Source organism: Hemicordylus capensis, chromosome 2 (genome assembly GCF_027244095.1).
Source record: "Hemicordylus capensis ecotype Gifberg chromosome 2, rHemCap1.1.pri, whole genome shotgun sequence".
Lineage (NCBI taxonomy): Eukaryota > Metazoa > Chordata > Lepidosauria > Squamata > Cordylidae > Hemicordylus > Hemicordylus capensis.
The window spans coordinates 181,123,511-181,138,711 of NC_069658.1; the positions used below are offsets into that span (position 1 = coordinate 181,123,511).

Genomic DNA, 15,201 nt, shown 5'->3' on the forward strand with positions numbered 1-15,201 from the left:
GAAATTGGCTGTCCTGCTCTTTAAGAGCATAACAAAAACTGGGCTGGAGGGCAATGGCTTGCACTTCCATTTAATTGGGAAGTGTGATTCATACGACACAGAGAATAGTCCATTTCTGTTTTAATACCCCAGTTTCCCAGCTCATCAGAATGGGTATGGTAATTCTCTTGTCTCACAATTCAGTTAGCCAGCATTATTTCTCAGAAGCCATCACCCGCACTAGGGATGTGCACAAACCTGTTCGGAGGCCCTTTTATGGGCCTCCGAACAGGTTAGAACCCTGGCCGGCTAGAAGGTTCGATGGCGGGTCTGCGATGGGGGGTCCACCTTTAAGGGTGCAGGAGGATGCACTCCCCCCCCCATTTTTCCCCCACTGGTGTGCGATTTCTGAGAAGCCCGTCGGGGCGGCAGCATACCTCCCTGCCGCCCCGTTGCCCCGTTGCCTGGATCTACCCAGAAGTACTAGACATGCCTTCATGTGTCGGGGGTGTGTGTGAGCGCATTGCCCAGGCATGTCTAGTACTTCCAGGAAGATCCGGTAAACAGGGCAATGGGGCAGCAGGGAGGTACACTGCCACCCCGACAGGCTTTTTGGAAATTGTGCGCCAGCAGGGGGAACGTGGCTGGGGGAGGGAAAGTGCATCCTCCCCCGCCCTTAAGGGTGGACCCCCAACTGCCATCGAACTGGCCCCCTGCTGGTTCCATGCACAGCCCTAACCTGCAGCATGCAAGCAAAGTGGTAGGCTTAGCAATGCAGGCACCCATTTGGCTAGAAAACAGAGCATTGGTTCACTGACCGTGAAGGCTTCTTCTTGCTGCTGGAGCCAAGGACGTCTCTGATTGGGTTATCATTCCCACGTGCTCCCAGGCAGGACTAATTTAAAAGTGTTACTAGCCTTATAACCCCGCCCAGTTCTTTTAGGTCAAATATGCAAGTAGCACTGAATGTAATAACTATAAAAACAGTTAATAGATTGATATATAGGAAACAGAGAAAAAATTCCAACAGACATCACAGGATTAATAACTTGTACCCTTTAGTACCTCTTGGTTTCCCATGGAGTAGGCCAGGACACCACCTGGGAGGGCCAAGATGTCCTCGGCTCCAGCAGCAAGAAGAAGCCTTCACAGTAAGTAAACCAATGCTCTGTTCTCTGCTGCCTGGAGCCGAGGACTTTTCTAATTGGCACATACCACAGCTCTGGCCATAACACTCTCTGGGAGGGAATGTCCTTGCCTACTCTGGGGGAAGAACCTGTTGAAGCACCCTGTGACCAAATGCAGCCTGAGAGGAGGCATATAAGCCAATCTTGTAGTGCTTTGTAAATGTTGATGGTGCCTTCCAAGAAGCCACCCTACACATTTCATCTACAGCTGCGTTCACTGAAAAAGCAGCAGATGTGGCTGCTACTCTGGTAGAGTGTGCCAGAATATGTTCTGGGGATTGAAGATGCAGTGAGTCATAAGCTAGAGAAATGCAATCACGTATCCATCTGGTAATGGTAGGTGCTGATGCTTGATTTCCCATGGAAGCAGGTAGGAAACAGACGAAAAGTGCTTCCATCCTTATGAAGTCCTCTGTACATCTCAAATACATCTTGAGACATCTGCGTACATCCAATTTGTGCCACTCTTGTTCTTTTGGATGTGCTGGTCTAGGACAGAACAAGGGTAATATGACATCCTGTGAGTGATGGTAAGCCGAGGACACCTTTGGCCTGATGAAGGGATCTGGTATAAGTTGGACCGAGTCTGCCGAAAAAATACAGAGGTTCTTGTGCGTTGACAAAGCATGTAATTCTGAGATCCTGCGGCAGAAGTTATTGCTATCAAAAAGGTAGTCTTGTATGATAAGAGTCTTGAAGGTATGGTCCTTATTGGTTCAAAGGGTGCATCCTGAAGTGCTCGGAGAATAGTGTGTAAATTCCAAAATGGAAAACGATGAACCACCATGGGTGACAGTAAGGTTGCACCTCTCAGGAACCTTTTAATATGGAGATGGTTCATTATCTTGATTTTTGAAATCCCTGCTATAATCTCTGTCAGTGATGCAGCCTGTCTCTTCAGCGTGTTCGCCTTGAGCCTTTTGTCTAATCCTTCTTGGAGGAATGCTAGGAGATCTTTAATGGTTGCTGCATCATGAGGTATCGAGTGCCTGGCCGACCATCATAGAAAAGCTCTCCACATGTACTGATAGATACGTTTGGTAGAATCTCTTGTGGAGGCCAACATTGTTGTGAGTACACTGTTCGAGTATCCAAATTTACTTAATATTCCTCGCTCAGTCTCCAGGTGGCTAGCTGTAACCAGCCTGGATTGTGATGTTCGACTGGACCTTGATGGAGCAAGTCCGCTGACACCGGCAGAAACCATGGTTCCTGTGTGGCCATGTGGTACAGTTCTGGAAACCATAGCTTCCTGGGCCAGTATGGAGCTACCAGGATGACCTGTGCTCTGAGTTGATGAACTCTGCAAAGGAATCGTGTCAGTAGTGGTGTTGGTGGGAATGCATAGAGGAACTCCGAGGTCCACTCCACTGACAGTGCGTCCACTTCCTCCGCTTGTGGACATGGGAAGCGGGTGAAGAATCTGGGCAGCTGTGTGCTGAGCATCAACATGAACAAGTTGACCCGTGGTCTTCCGAATCGTTGTGTGATCTTCTGGAAGATCCTCCTGTTGTGTGCCCACTCACCTGGTAGAAGCTGTTCTCAACGTAGCCTGTCCACAATTGAGTTGAGATCCCCCTGGACACGGTGAGCCATGATTGATGTGAGATGATTTTCCACCCAAGACATGATCAGCGCTGCTTCCTCTTGGAGTGATCTCGACTTGGTCCCTCCTTGCCTATTTATGTGGGCCTTTGAAGTAGTGTTGTCTGTTCTGACTAACACATGTCTGTTGAATATCATGTCCCAGAATGCAAATAATGCCAGATGGATGACCCGCAGCTCTAACCAATTGATGCTGTTTAAAGCCTCTGTTGAGGACCAACATCCCTGGGCTGATCTGCGTAGACAATGGGCCCCCCAGCTGGTCTTGCTGGTGTCGGTCGTGATGATGACTCCAGGTGGATCAAGGAATTTTCTTCCTTGATGAATATTGGCATATCAACCATCACTGTAGTGACTCTAGTGTCTGTTGTGGAACCGATAGAGTTATGTTGATCTTTTTGGCTATCGGGTTCCTGAATTTGTGGCGGAACCATTGAAGGGCCCTCAAGTGGAATCTGGCCCAAGGTACGGAGTCCAGAGTGGCCATCATCAAGCCGAGGAGTCGTGTTAAGGAGAGTAACTTGGCCCCTTGAGCCCAAAGTACCTCTGCCAGTTCCTTTTTTAAAATTTCACCCACTCTTCTGGCAAGTATAGTCTGTCTCTGTGGGTAATTATCAGTACCCCAAGGTGTAAAATTTTGTATGACGGTATCAGATGGCTCTTTTCCTTGTTTGCGAGGAACCCGTGCTGTTCTAAGGTGTGTAGAGCTAGCCGAAGGTATCCTGATGCTGCAAACATGGACGGAGATCTTAAAAGTAGATGGTCCAAATAAGAGAAAATGTGTATTCCCTGAAGCCTCAGGTGCACAATCAAAGGTGCCAGCACCTTGGTAAATATTCATGGGGCTGAGGACAGTCCGAAGGGAAGGGCCTTGTACTGATAATGTACCCCACAGTATTTGAAGTGCAGTAGATGTCGACTGTTGGGGTGTATTGGGATATGCAAATGTCCCTCCTTTAGGTCTCTGGAAGCTAATAGCTCTAGGTGTTGCAAGGCTTCTGTTATGGACCAAAGGGATTCCATGCAAAACCTGCGCTTTGGAACCCACCAGTTTTTGAATTTTAAATCCAGTACTGCCCTGGGTGATCTGTCCTTTTTTGGGATAGTGAATATGATTGAATAAATTCCCTGACCCTGTTCATAGGGAGGAACCAGCTCTATCACACTTATGTCCATCAGATGTTGTATTGCGTTTAGTAAACCTATGCGTTTGATAGGCCAGCGTGATCTTGGTGTTGGTATAAATCTGCTTGGAGGATTGGTTGTTAGTTCTATAGTGTATCCTGTTGCAATTGTTGTTAGGACCCACTGATCTGTGGTAGTTTCCTGCCATTTTTGTAGGAAGGTTGACAGTCGGCCTCCCAAACCCCCTAAGGGTAGGTCATTGTTGCTTTTGTGGTTTGGGCTGGTTTGAGAAACCCTGCCCATTTTGATTATACATTCTAGCCCCTCATTGCCTGTTCCATTGGGAGTGTTGGTATCTAGAATCTCTGTCCCTCCCATGAAAGGAGGGACAGAAAGATCGAAATGGCTGATATTGAAATTGAAAAGACCTCCTAGGAGGAGGGTATTCCTGCCAGCGTGGGATTGGAGGTAGAGGCATGGCCTTACGTTTGTCTTTTGACTCCACCAGTACCTCCTTGAGAGCTTCTTTTCCATAAAGCTTAACTCCATCATAGGGCACTGCGGCCAGGTTTGTCCTAGATGCTGCATCCACTGGCCAATGCTTCAGCCATAAGTTACGTCGTCCTACAACTGTAGCCATAGAAGCCCTAGAAGAAAACCTTATAGCATCTAGAGTTGCATCTGAGACAAATGCCTGAGCTTTTTGTATTTTAATGAGTTGATGTCTTAAGCTATATATGTCCAATGGAGGATCCTGAATCAGATAGTCTAACCACACCACAGAGGCATGCAACAGCATAGATGCAGCCGCTGAGGCACTAATTGATAGAGATGATGCCTCATTTGCCTTTCTAAATGAGGATTCTATTTTTAAAAAAAAATCATTTTGATCTTTAAGTGCTGATTCCCCATCCCTGGGCAACAGTGCTCCATTTAACAGGGCGACCACTGGTGCATCTGTAGGGGGCACCTTGAACATATCTGTTGCCTCCTGTTGAAAGGAATAATATTTATTGGCCACTGCTACAGATTTTCAGTTAGAGGTGGCCAGCAGCCATTCCTCCTTTACCATTTCAGTGAAGAGTTTGGGCAAGGGTAAAGCCAATTCTTTGTACTTTTGCTTGGGAAACACAAGTGTTCTCTTAGTGGGTGGAACCGATTCAGTAGGAGTTGAGGGTTGAAGCACCAATGTAAACAGCCCTGGACACAAGGGGTGCAAAATCCTCCTGAGAGAATAGATGTTAGGATAATGTGGATGCTGGGTTTTCCTGGTCATCTGACCACTCCCCCTCTTCCTTTTCCAGTGTGTCCCATCCTGTATCCCCAGGAAGTGTCTCCACAGGAATATTAGGAAGATTACTTGTATCAGGTACTGTTACTTGAATTATAATGGTAGGATTGCTTGAGCCTGTATCAAGCAGCGCAGGGAGTGGAAGCAATGAGTTACTAGGTGCAGGATTGGGGGATTCTCCACCAGACACCTTCAGATGAACCCCTTCCATATTGGTAATAATTTGTTGAGGTGATTGATCATGTCTAGCTCCACTAGTGCACTTTCTTTTGCGCTTTGCCCTTCTGGGTGCCTGACTCTCAGATTCCTCAGAAGAGGGGGAGGAGGTAGAATGTCCCCTGACCCTTTTCCTGCCCTTTCCCCACTTTTGCATCATGCCCTTTAAGGACTATACTAAAGTCTCTTTAATCCAATTTTGCCAGGTAGTGGGCATTTCCTGGGGAAGGCTGACACTCTGTAAAGTTTGGGAGCTATTTAGAGGGGCATCCTGGCTAGCCGCGACAAGGAGGGATCTCACCGGTGCTGCAGTCGCTTCTCTCTGTCCTGAAAGAGCAGCCTCCCTTTGATGTCCGGTTCTTGGTCCCTGGCTGTCCGTGGCTCTCCTCGCCAAAGAAGCACGGCTTTGGTTAGTGGCGGTTCCCAACATTCCCGCCAAAAGTGCCGCACTGCAGTTTGGAGAGCCGCTGGCACTCGCGGCGTCAATGGCGCGCATTTTCTCCCTCAAGCTCGGCAGCGGTGGGAACGAGGCTGAAGCCTGGCCCACGCTGACCGGCTGTACTCCTTCCTGAGCTCTAGTTGAGCTCCGCATCGTGCAGGTTAGAAGTGAAAGACCCGGTCTGGCATCCTTCCCCGCGATCAGAGAGGGTCCCGATCCAGCACCCCCCATGTTTGTCTGGCCGCGCGGTGTGGTCGTTAATGGCAGCGCCACAGCAGGAGGTGATCCCGGGGCTCTAGCTGGGAGCAGGCAACCCGCTCTGTTTCCTCCCCAGGGACTAAGGTATGCCTAATACACTGATGGCACTCCATAGGCATATATGGACAGAAAAGGTCAAAAGGAGAGGTATTTATTTTTCTTAAAAAATAGAGAAGGTTAAAATAGTGAAGATTAGAGGCAGGGAGAGAATGGAGACAGATATAGTGGCGAGGTACGATAGAAATAGTGAGGACTGAAATAAAAAACATTAAAATACAATAGTTACGAGAAGTTCTATGGAGGTCTGCCAATGAGCACAACAGGACTAAAAGAACTGGGCGGGGTTATCCGTCCTGGGCTCTTGAGGCTATTAACACTTTTTCATTAGTCCTGCTTGGGAGCATGTGGGAAGGATAACCCAATCAGAGATGTCCTCGGCTCCAGGCAGCAGAGAATGAGCTGCAACCACTCAGGAGTGGTGTTTCTGAATCTTTGAGATGGAAGAGTCCTACACTCAGTTAGACAACAAATGAATGGATCAAGACAGGCCTACCAAGCAATCATTTGGGCCATTAATATTTGTAAGGGCATCAGCAAAAGAGTACACCAGTCTAGCCCAATTATGGAGGAGAGTTAGGCAACTGCCTGGGATGCCAACACTCAGGGGTGCCTGCTACTGATATATAAAAAGTCTTGAGAATATATATCTATATCAATCTCCTGTACTTTGGAGAAGCAGCTTGTCAGTATGGTGCATTCCAAAAGACACAATTAAGGGTCTGGTCTGAACTACACTGACTATCCTGGGTACAGACAAAATGTAAACGAGGTGGAGGGGATGAAAGTAAATAAAAGAGAGTTATCTGCAGATGACTGGTGTGTGTGTTTTTGTATCCTGTTGGATTTGAGCACTGAAATTTTGCATGGAAGTGACCCAGTATGGTGTGGGTATCCTAGGAACTGTCTTCATGTGCCTGTGTGTGTAAGAGAGACATAAACATCACATACAAGCATAATTCCTCTTTAATTCACTCCATACGTGTCTTTCCTTTACACAGGGCATGGTACGGAGAAATTGCATTGTGCAAGAAAAGTTATGTGTGCAATGCAACTTGCCTCTAGTCTACACAATGGGCTAATTCAGACGTCGCACAGAACCGCAGTTAAAGCTGGGCTCCGTGTGACATCCCTTGCCTCAGGAGCATGCACTTGTCCCTCTCACCCCAATGTGAGCATCTGCTTGCTATTTAGGTTAAAATAAACCCAGATTTGTTGTGACATCTGAACTGGTCAATCTTGGTTTACTCTAACCTACTTATTTCAAATGAATTGAGATCTACACTCAAGATTTGACATGTGTTATAGATTTTGGTTTATCTGCCATGTTGAGGGGACTACACCCGTCCACTTCAAGGACAAACTGGCCCTGTTTGGAGGCTATAAACGTGGTTTGTGGAGTGAAGGTTGGAGGAAGCAGAGTTTGGCCCATAGCAGAAAAACCTGCAGGTCATTCTCTTTCCAGGTATGTCTGTACATAGCCTGGGTCAACTCTGGAATGTTTAATGTGGTGTTTATTAAGCTGATCAATACAAGATAGGTTACTGGGGACAGGGATAAAATTTTAACTCACACTGCGTAGTGAAAAGACGTTCAGCCAGCCATGATAATTTGCAATGGGATAGGGTACTGGGCTGCTGTTCTTGGATGAGGCTGTGGTGCAACCTCAGGGAGCAGCCAGACACCCTAGAATGGATATTAATCCAAGCACCATCTACCTGAACTATCCTGAGCTGCATAAGATGGCACCTTCTGCCTTGACAGGGAGGGAGAGCAAGTCTGGAGACCTGCCTGCTTGCCTTACCAATCATGATTTGCTTGACTGCATCAGCTCTGCGCTCCACTCCGAGCTTCTCCCACTGCCCAGTGTTGTCGAGGTAGTGGGTGGCGATAACTGGTGCCGTCATTCCGATCAGGTTCTGCTCCACACAGCCAGAAGGGGTTATGATGAGATGACTCAATTTGGACCCATCAATGGAGTTCTCAGTAAGCTGAGCCACGGGATTGCCTGGTCACAAAAGGAATACTGATGTATTGCAAGCCTGCAGAAAGGCAGCTGTGGGTCGAATTCACTTGCTCTGGCAGGATGCTGAGCATCAACAGCTCTTTCTTTGAAGCATCAGGAGCTGCTGTAACTAGCTTTGTGGCCTAATTCGAGGGCTCTTCACTTTAAGGATCTAAATGAGGATGGGACCACGGATCCTGTGGGAATACTTTTGCCCCTGCCACACATCCACTCAATGAGATGAGATCAGCTGGGGAGGTCTTGCTGTATGTTCCATCCACTTGGAAGGTGCATTAAGTGGTTAACTCAGCAGTGGATGCTCCATAGTGGGGTGACAGCCAGGGTTGGGCTGGATGGTGTTTTGGTCCTTTCCAGTTAAACAATCCTAAAGTTCTAAAGTAACTTGCCTAAGATGCTAATTTTGGTCTCGGGCTCTGTGTCGGGAACCATATCCTCTAAATTATTGGAGAGGATCATCTCTTCCTGGACTCCATCTGAAAAAGGAGGTAAAAAGAGAGAGAGCAATCACACAGTGACAGAAATACCTTTGCCCATCTGCACTGAAGACACCAGTGAGTCTCCTAAGCCAATGCAATAGGAGTAGAGCACTTTGATGGACCATGGAGAAGTGGGAAAGCATCAGGAGATACTAGGGCAGGGACAGAGGAAGGCTGGTCTGTGGAGAGCAACATCATCCTAACACAGGCCAGCACAAGTTGTAACTCACCAGCCCTGTATTGTGGCTTGCTGGGTGCTGACAACTCCCCCTGCCCCCCACCTTTTTTTCTTCTTCGTCCCTGAAAGGCAGCAAAATTAGAGGTTTATCAAGCCCCAGGCAGCCACCATAAAATGGCTGGTGGGCCAGGTTTAGCTTGGTAGGTTGCCATTTGTGTAGACCTAAGACCAACTAAGGCAACATTTCTTCTAGTGATTCCATATGCCCTTGGGAAAGTCATAGGCGGAGGTTGTTCTAACGAGCAGCCCAGACTGGGATGCCTGTGGGAACTGCCGGGAGGCGAGCGGCCCCCAGAAGTGCTTTGGTGGCAAACCCGGCTAAGAAGCCGGGCTCTTAAACAAGGTTAAGGGAGTGAGCACTCCCTTCACCCCGTTTATTTGACCATGTGTCAGCGCCCCCTGGGGGGTCAGTCCGCTCCACAACACACCACACACTCATTGTAGGTTTCCCGGGGGCCGGGATGATGGGTCCTCCTGACCCCTGCACCTCCACACTGCCTGGGGCATCAGTGGAGTGTCTGGGTGTGTGTGATCCTCGTACCCAGAGCTGGCAGCAGGATCATCTGTGAGGAAGGCAAGCTCCTTCAGCCTTCCCCGCCACCCTCCCTCAAACTCTCTCACGGGATTGTGAGAAAGGGCTCGTTGTGTCTCTGGGCTTCAATCTTCCTGCAGTGGGGGGAAACCAAAACTAGCCCAGGAGGTATAAAGGTAGACTTTACAGTACTAAGGGACTGACAAGGTGATCTAAAAATCACTGAAGTTAAAGCATTTCCCTTTTTAAAAGTTTAACTCCTGAGGTACTAAACTCCTTATATGCCAATACACAAAGGTCATTCTCAAGACCAGCCCTACCCGGGTAGGACAGGGCTAGCCCAGATAGGGCTGGTCGTGAGAAGCCCCGGAATTGCTCCCAATCCTGTCGCTCCTCCCCCGGGTAGCCCTGATTCTAAACTCGGGCTTATAGTGAGGTAGGAGGACAAGCGTGCACCTCCTACCTCACTCACCAGTTGTGTGGGTTGCTGGACTGCCGGCAGCCTCTCCTGGGCTCCCAGCAGCAGTCTTGTTCACAGAGCCAGGGAGCAGAAGCTGCCCAGCAGTAGGGAGCTTTCCCAACCCACCATGCTATTTGTGCGGTGCATTGTGGGATACCTGGCAGCCCAGCTTCCTTCCCCCTCCGCTCCCAATTGCTGCGCAGCTTGCCACAGCACCACTCATGTGGGCAGAGCCTTGGTCAGTGTCTGGGGGAAGGCAGGTAGGCTCCAGTGTCCCCTCTAACAGGGGTTCCCAGATGTTGTTGACTACAACTCCCATAATCCCCAAGCAAAAGCCATGGCAGCTGGGGATTCTGGGAGATGTAGTCAAGAACAGCTGGGAATCCCTGTTAGAGGGGACACTGGTAGGCTCCTGTCTTCCCCTCAGCCCACCCCCTTGTGGTTGTGTGAGTGACCTCATTGGCTTATGTGGCTTGTGAGTATAGTCTGAAAGCGAATTGACTTGAGAATGCACCTCTTCCCATGGGGGAGATGCATATCATCACCATCCTCCTGTCACACATGAGACCTGGAAGCAGGGATATGCTTATGCCTCCTTTCTCATTTCTTCTGCAGAACATGTGAAGTACCCTCACTCAGCCAGGAACTGATTAACAAGACAAAGTTAGGGCCATATTTAGGGTAGGGTGATTGGTGCAAAGGGAGTATGGGAAGTACAGCGTGGGCTAATGAAGGACTGTTTGTTTGCACTTTTGATAACTGGAAGTGATTTTCAATGGGGAATCTGTATTGTTTGAAATTATAGGATTTTCAAAAGGACTCACACTTTGTATGTGGTTCAGAGCCAAAACATACAGCTGGAAAATCTACACTACTGCTATAGAAGTATAGAATTTTGGTGGATTTAAAAGGCAAGAAAGAAGGAAGCAATGATGTTCCACTTGCAGAACAATTACATAAGTATCACATTTGTTTAATAGAGAGATAAAGATCCTTACATATGGCAATAATTAAACTAAATCACATTTTAACCATTCAGAGGTACTACCTGATATGGAAAGCGTCCACATTAATTATTATGCAAATAGACTCCACAGTTTCGTCAAGGAACCAAAACTACCTGCTGATTTTTGTTAAGTTGTTAATTAACATTGTCTATAGTTTCAGAATTACAATTGCCATTTTTGCTCAAAAATGTGGGAGGGGCACACAGTTTTTTAAAGTTTGGTCCAGGGTGGATAAATGTTTGGTCCCTGGGCAAAGTGAATATATTAGATTAGACCAAAGTTCCACAGAACGTGGGTGTGTGCATTTTAAAGTACAGTTTTCAGTGGTGCACAATTCAAAAATGTTACATGCACATACCTTTGTGTGGGCACACAACAATCTTTCTAGGATAAAAAGTTTTGGATGAAAATGTCCCCATCTGAAATTTCCCAGCCAGATGATATCGATTTTGCTCCACAACATTATACAGAATGAGTGAAAGTGTTGGGCAACAGAGAGAGAAAGAGTAAAGGGAGCTTCAAACAGTAACAGATAGTTACTCACCAACTCCTTTTTCAGCTGGATTCAAGTCAATGTTCTTTACAAGCTTTATCTCTATCCCTTCTGGCTATAAGGAAGAAAAAACAGGAGTCATCTTTTACCAGGGTCTTCCCACAAACAAGACTTAACATGGCAGCAAAGAGAGACTCAAAAAAGCAACATGAAAACACAAAAGAATATGTCAGGTCTAGTTTCTTCTGCAAATGCTATGTGGTGCAGTCAGAGGAGAAATGCAAGATAGGCCCATGGATTCCCTGCAGCTCGTCCTGCTATCTAAAGGACACTTGCTTGGGAGGAAGGTCCATTGATCAGTGGGACTTAGAGGCTCTGAGTAAATATGCATAGGATTGGGCTGCCAGGCATAACCCTTAGGAATCCATGGGGACTGATCCACAGGAAGCAGCCCTTGGTGTCTCTTTCACACTGCTAGATATAATTCACACAACAACTTTTATGTCCTAACAGGCTGACAGAGCTTATCGCACAAGGGAATCCTATGCATGTTCACAAATGCCATGCGTAAACCCCAGCTTTGTCTGCTCTGAGCTGCAGCAGTTCTCCATGGTCAGAGGCAGAAGTCTCTCTCAGTTCTGTCACCCAAGAGCCTTTTAACTGGAGATGCCATGAACTGCTAGGATCTTTCTATGCAAACCACTGAAGCAGGGTCCCTCCCCAAAATTGCTTCATGGCAAGAGAGACCATTGGACTTTCTAGCCCAAGACTGTGTACTCCAGGCCTGCTCAATTTAGCCCCCCCCCAGCTGTTTTTGGATTACAACTCCCATAATTCCCAGCCACAGTGGCCAACAGCCAGGGATTATGGGAGTTGTAGGCCAACATCTGCAGGCCAAAGTTGAGCAACCCTGGTCTACTCTAACTGGCAGTGGCTCTCCAAGGTTCAAGTAACATACTGTCTCAATCCTGCCATGGAGATTCTCTTAACTCGAGATGCTGCTGGGTTTAAATCTGTGACCTTCTGTATGCATAACATGTGCTCTACCACTGAGCTATGGCCTCACCCCACTGAATGTAATGAGGTTTGCCCCCAAGTACACATGCATAAAGGTCTCCTCCTCTAAAGAGCTGGCACAAGACATTTTGGGACTGGGGCTGGGAAAGCCAAATGGTACTGCCACCTCCCCAATACATTGGCAGCACAATTCATCAGGATGTTCTCCTCCATATTGTCTACTGACATGGAATAGGGGTTGCACATGAATACTTGTTGTGCTCTTGTGCAGCTTCTGTTCATTTCCATGGGAATTGCTCAGAAAACGTCCTAGTGAATTGTGCATAGTGGGCCAGAGGAGTCTTTCTCCTGCTCTGCTTCTGACCTGAGGAAGTTGCTTCATGGTAGAAGTGCCTCTGTCATTCTTCTCAGGAATAGGAAGGAACATAGGCAGCTGCCATATACCGAGTCAGATCATTGGTCCATCTAGCTCAGTATTGTCTACCCAGATTGTGTTGGAGATTAACTTCTAGTGCATCGACCTTTTGCACCAACTGTCCTAATGACCACTAGGGGCATTGGGAGTGCAGACCGTGAGTCAGGGTCTCCCTATCTGTCCCTACTCTATGACCCCTGAACTGACTCTGCAGCACTTCCTGGGCTGAATCACAATCCTTCCTTTCCTCCTAGAGAGCAGATGGGAACATCTCTCTCTCTCTCCTTACCTATCCACTATGTAGTCCTTTAGATTAGATATAGGTCTTTCCTGTCTAAGTGTATTTAACCAATAAATGTTTAGTGTTTAGTCATACAAGGATATCCATGTGTTTTCTCTAAATAGCTGCAATATCCAAACCATCCTCTGCTACCTACTCTGGAACTGGAGTGTCTGCTCATTCCTTAGTTAGAACAACTTTAGGGCCATAATAAACTTTATTTGCTAGGGACAGATAATACATAAAGTTGTTATTATTTATTATTAGTGTTATTTTACTCAGAGGGATGCAAATATCTAGATCCCAGGAGCCACTGGCAGATAAAACTATTGGTCCAAGTGATGGCACCTAGATTGTTGAAGAGGACAAGCAGCAGGTTACTTCTTTGTTTAAGGATGCTGCTCTTTGCAGGATCTGGCTGCTCCCTCTTCTTACTTTCTTAATTCCCACTTCATTCCTTTTTCCAGCTTAGTTGGTGCTCCCTCTGGCCCACAGCAGTTTTAGGGCAGCTTGGTTTAGCCCTGACCTAGCCCACCTGCTCTCAAGCAGAGATATAGGTGGGCTAGGTCAGGGGCAGGGATCAGTGTTCCCTCTAACAGGGATTCCCAGACATTGTTGACTACAGTTCCCAGAATCCCCAGCTGCAGTGGCTTTTGCTTGGGGATTATGGGAATTGTAGTCAACAACATATGTGAATCTTTGTTAGAGGGACCACTGGCAGAGAAAGACCAGCACACACACACGAAAGCAGAATCCTTCCTTTCACTAGATGTTCTCTGACATCCATCTCCTGCTCCAGTCTTGCTCCAGTATCATTTCATTGACTCTTAGGTTTTGCAGGGCTTTTTTCTTGCACCCCTTGTTATTAATAACATTACTTAGCACTTATATAGTGCTTTCAAATGTTCTTACAACAGTCCTGCAGGGCGGGTGAGTATGTTTATTGTAAACTGGGGCTGGGGCATTGTGATTTACCTAAGGCCACATAAAGATCTCCTTGTGGCAGAGGTACGATTTGGACCAGGGGCTTCCTGAATCATAATGTAGGCAGTTGTTGAGCTGCTTGACCTCAGAGCTGAAGAGGGAAGGAGTTTTGTTCACAATAGTCCTCTTCTTTGCTTAGCTCTTTCTCAGCTATATAATCCCCTTTGATCTTCTTCAGTCTATAAGCAGTGGTGAGCTGCCTTCATCCTTTGTCTGCTCTGCTTTTATTAATGCCATTCAACAATCCACCTGCTTGTTACTTCCCTGCTCCTGTCCCTCCCTGCCTCCCTTATTTCAGCCCCACCTTGCCCTGTTAACTGTTTCTTTCCCCTTTTCCCTCCAGGTGTGCTACTGACTGCAGGCCTCCTGATGCCTTCCTCAGAGTCCGTGATCGGTAAGTACTAGGGATATGCATGAAGTGATTCATGCACTCCCAGGAGGCGGCTGTGTGTGTGTGTCCTTTAAGGGGCAGGGAGGGTGCCCTTACCGGCCCCGCCACTTTCCCCCCACCAGGGCTCTCCCCAAAAGTGTTGGTGCGGAGCTGCAACATACCTGCTTGCAGCCCCGGTGAATGTCATGCCAGAAGTGGCCAACGTACATGTGTGTGAGTGCCGTGCACACATGTGTCAGCCACTTCGGATACGATGTTCACCGGGGCTGCAAGCAGGTACGCTGCAGCCCCGCAGCACCAACACTTTTGGGGAGAGTGCCGGCGGAGGGACAGTGATGGGGCAGGTAAGAGTACCCTCTTTGCTCCTTAAAGGACCCCCGCCTCTGAACCAGCTCAAACGCTGGACTTCCAAACCAGTTTGGCACTCCAGAAAAGGAGTGCTGAACCAGTTCTTGCACATCCTAGTAAGTACTCCCCTGCCCCTTCTCCTGTTGGTCTTTGCTGTCACATCTCCCTGGCCCTGCTTACCGATCAGGTTGGCTGAAGTCTTCTGGCTGCTTTGGACTCACCAACAGAGGAGGGGGCCCCGGCAGCCTCCCAACATAAAACAAAAGCTGTTAGCTGTTTTGCTGCCTCAGCTACCAAGGGGCCACAATACCTTTTATAGCTGCTTTCCTCACAGGTACAAAGTAATCTTATATAGATTTAACTAAGAGTTTATTCAG

At 47.6% G+C, this 15,201-nt stretch overlaps 1 protein-coding gene across 5 annotated transcripts in view; it reads right to left on the reverse strand.

Annotated features, from left to right (window-relative positions):
- The window catches only part of LOC128347948 (complement C3-like), a 136,900-nt gene that overhangs the window by 52,482 nt on the left and 69,217 nt on the right, over positions 1 to 15,201 (reverse strand). For all 5 annotated transcript variants that reach the window (XR_008317844.1, XM_053303318.1, XM_053303317.1 and 2 more), the window contains exons 22-24: positions 11,441 to 11,504; positions 8,570 to 8,656; positions 7,962 to 8,165 (exon numbers count right to left, since the gene is read on the reverse strand). Coding sequence is in view for 4 of the 5 variants with exons in the window: in XM_053303318.1 (XP_053159293.1) it covers positions 7,962 to 8,165; positions 8,570 to 8,656; positions 11,441 to 11,504 (355 nt within the window). In the remaining variant the exon portion in view is untranslated. The remainder of the gene's footprint in view (positions 1 to 7,961; positions 8,166 to 8,569; positions 8,657 to 11,440; positions 11,505 to 15,201) is intronic.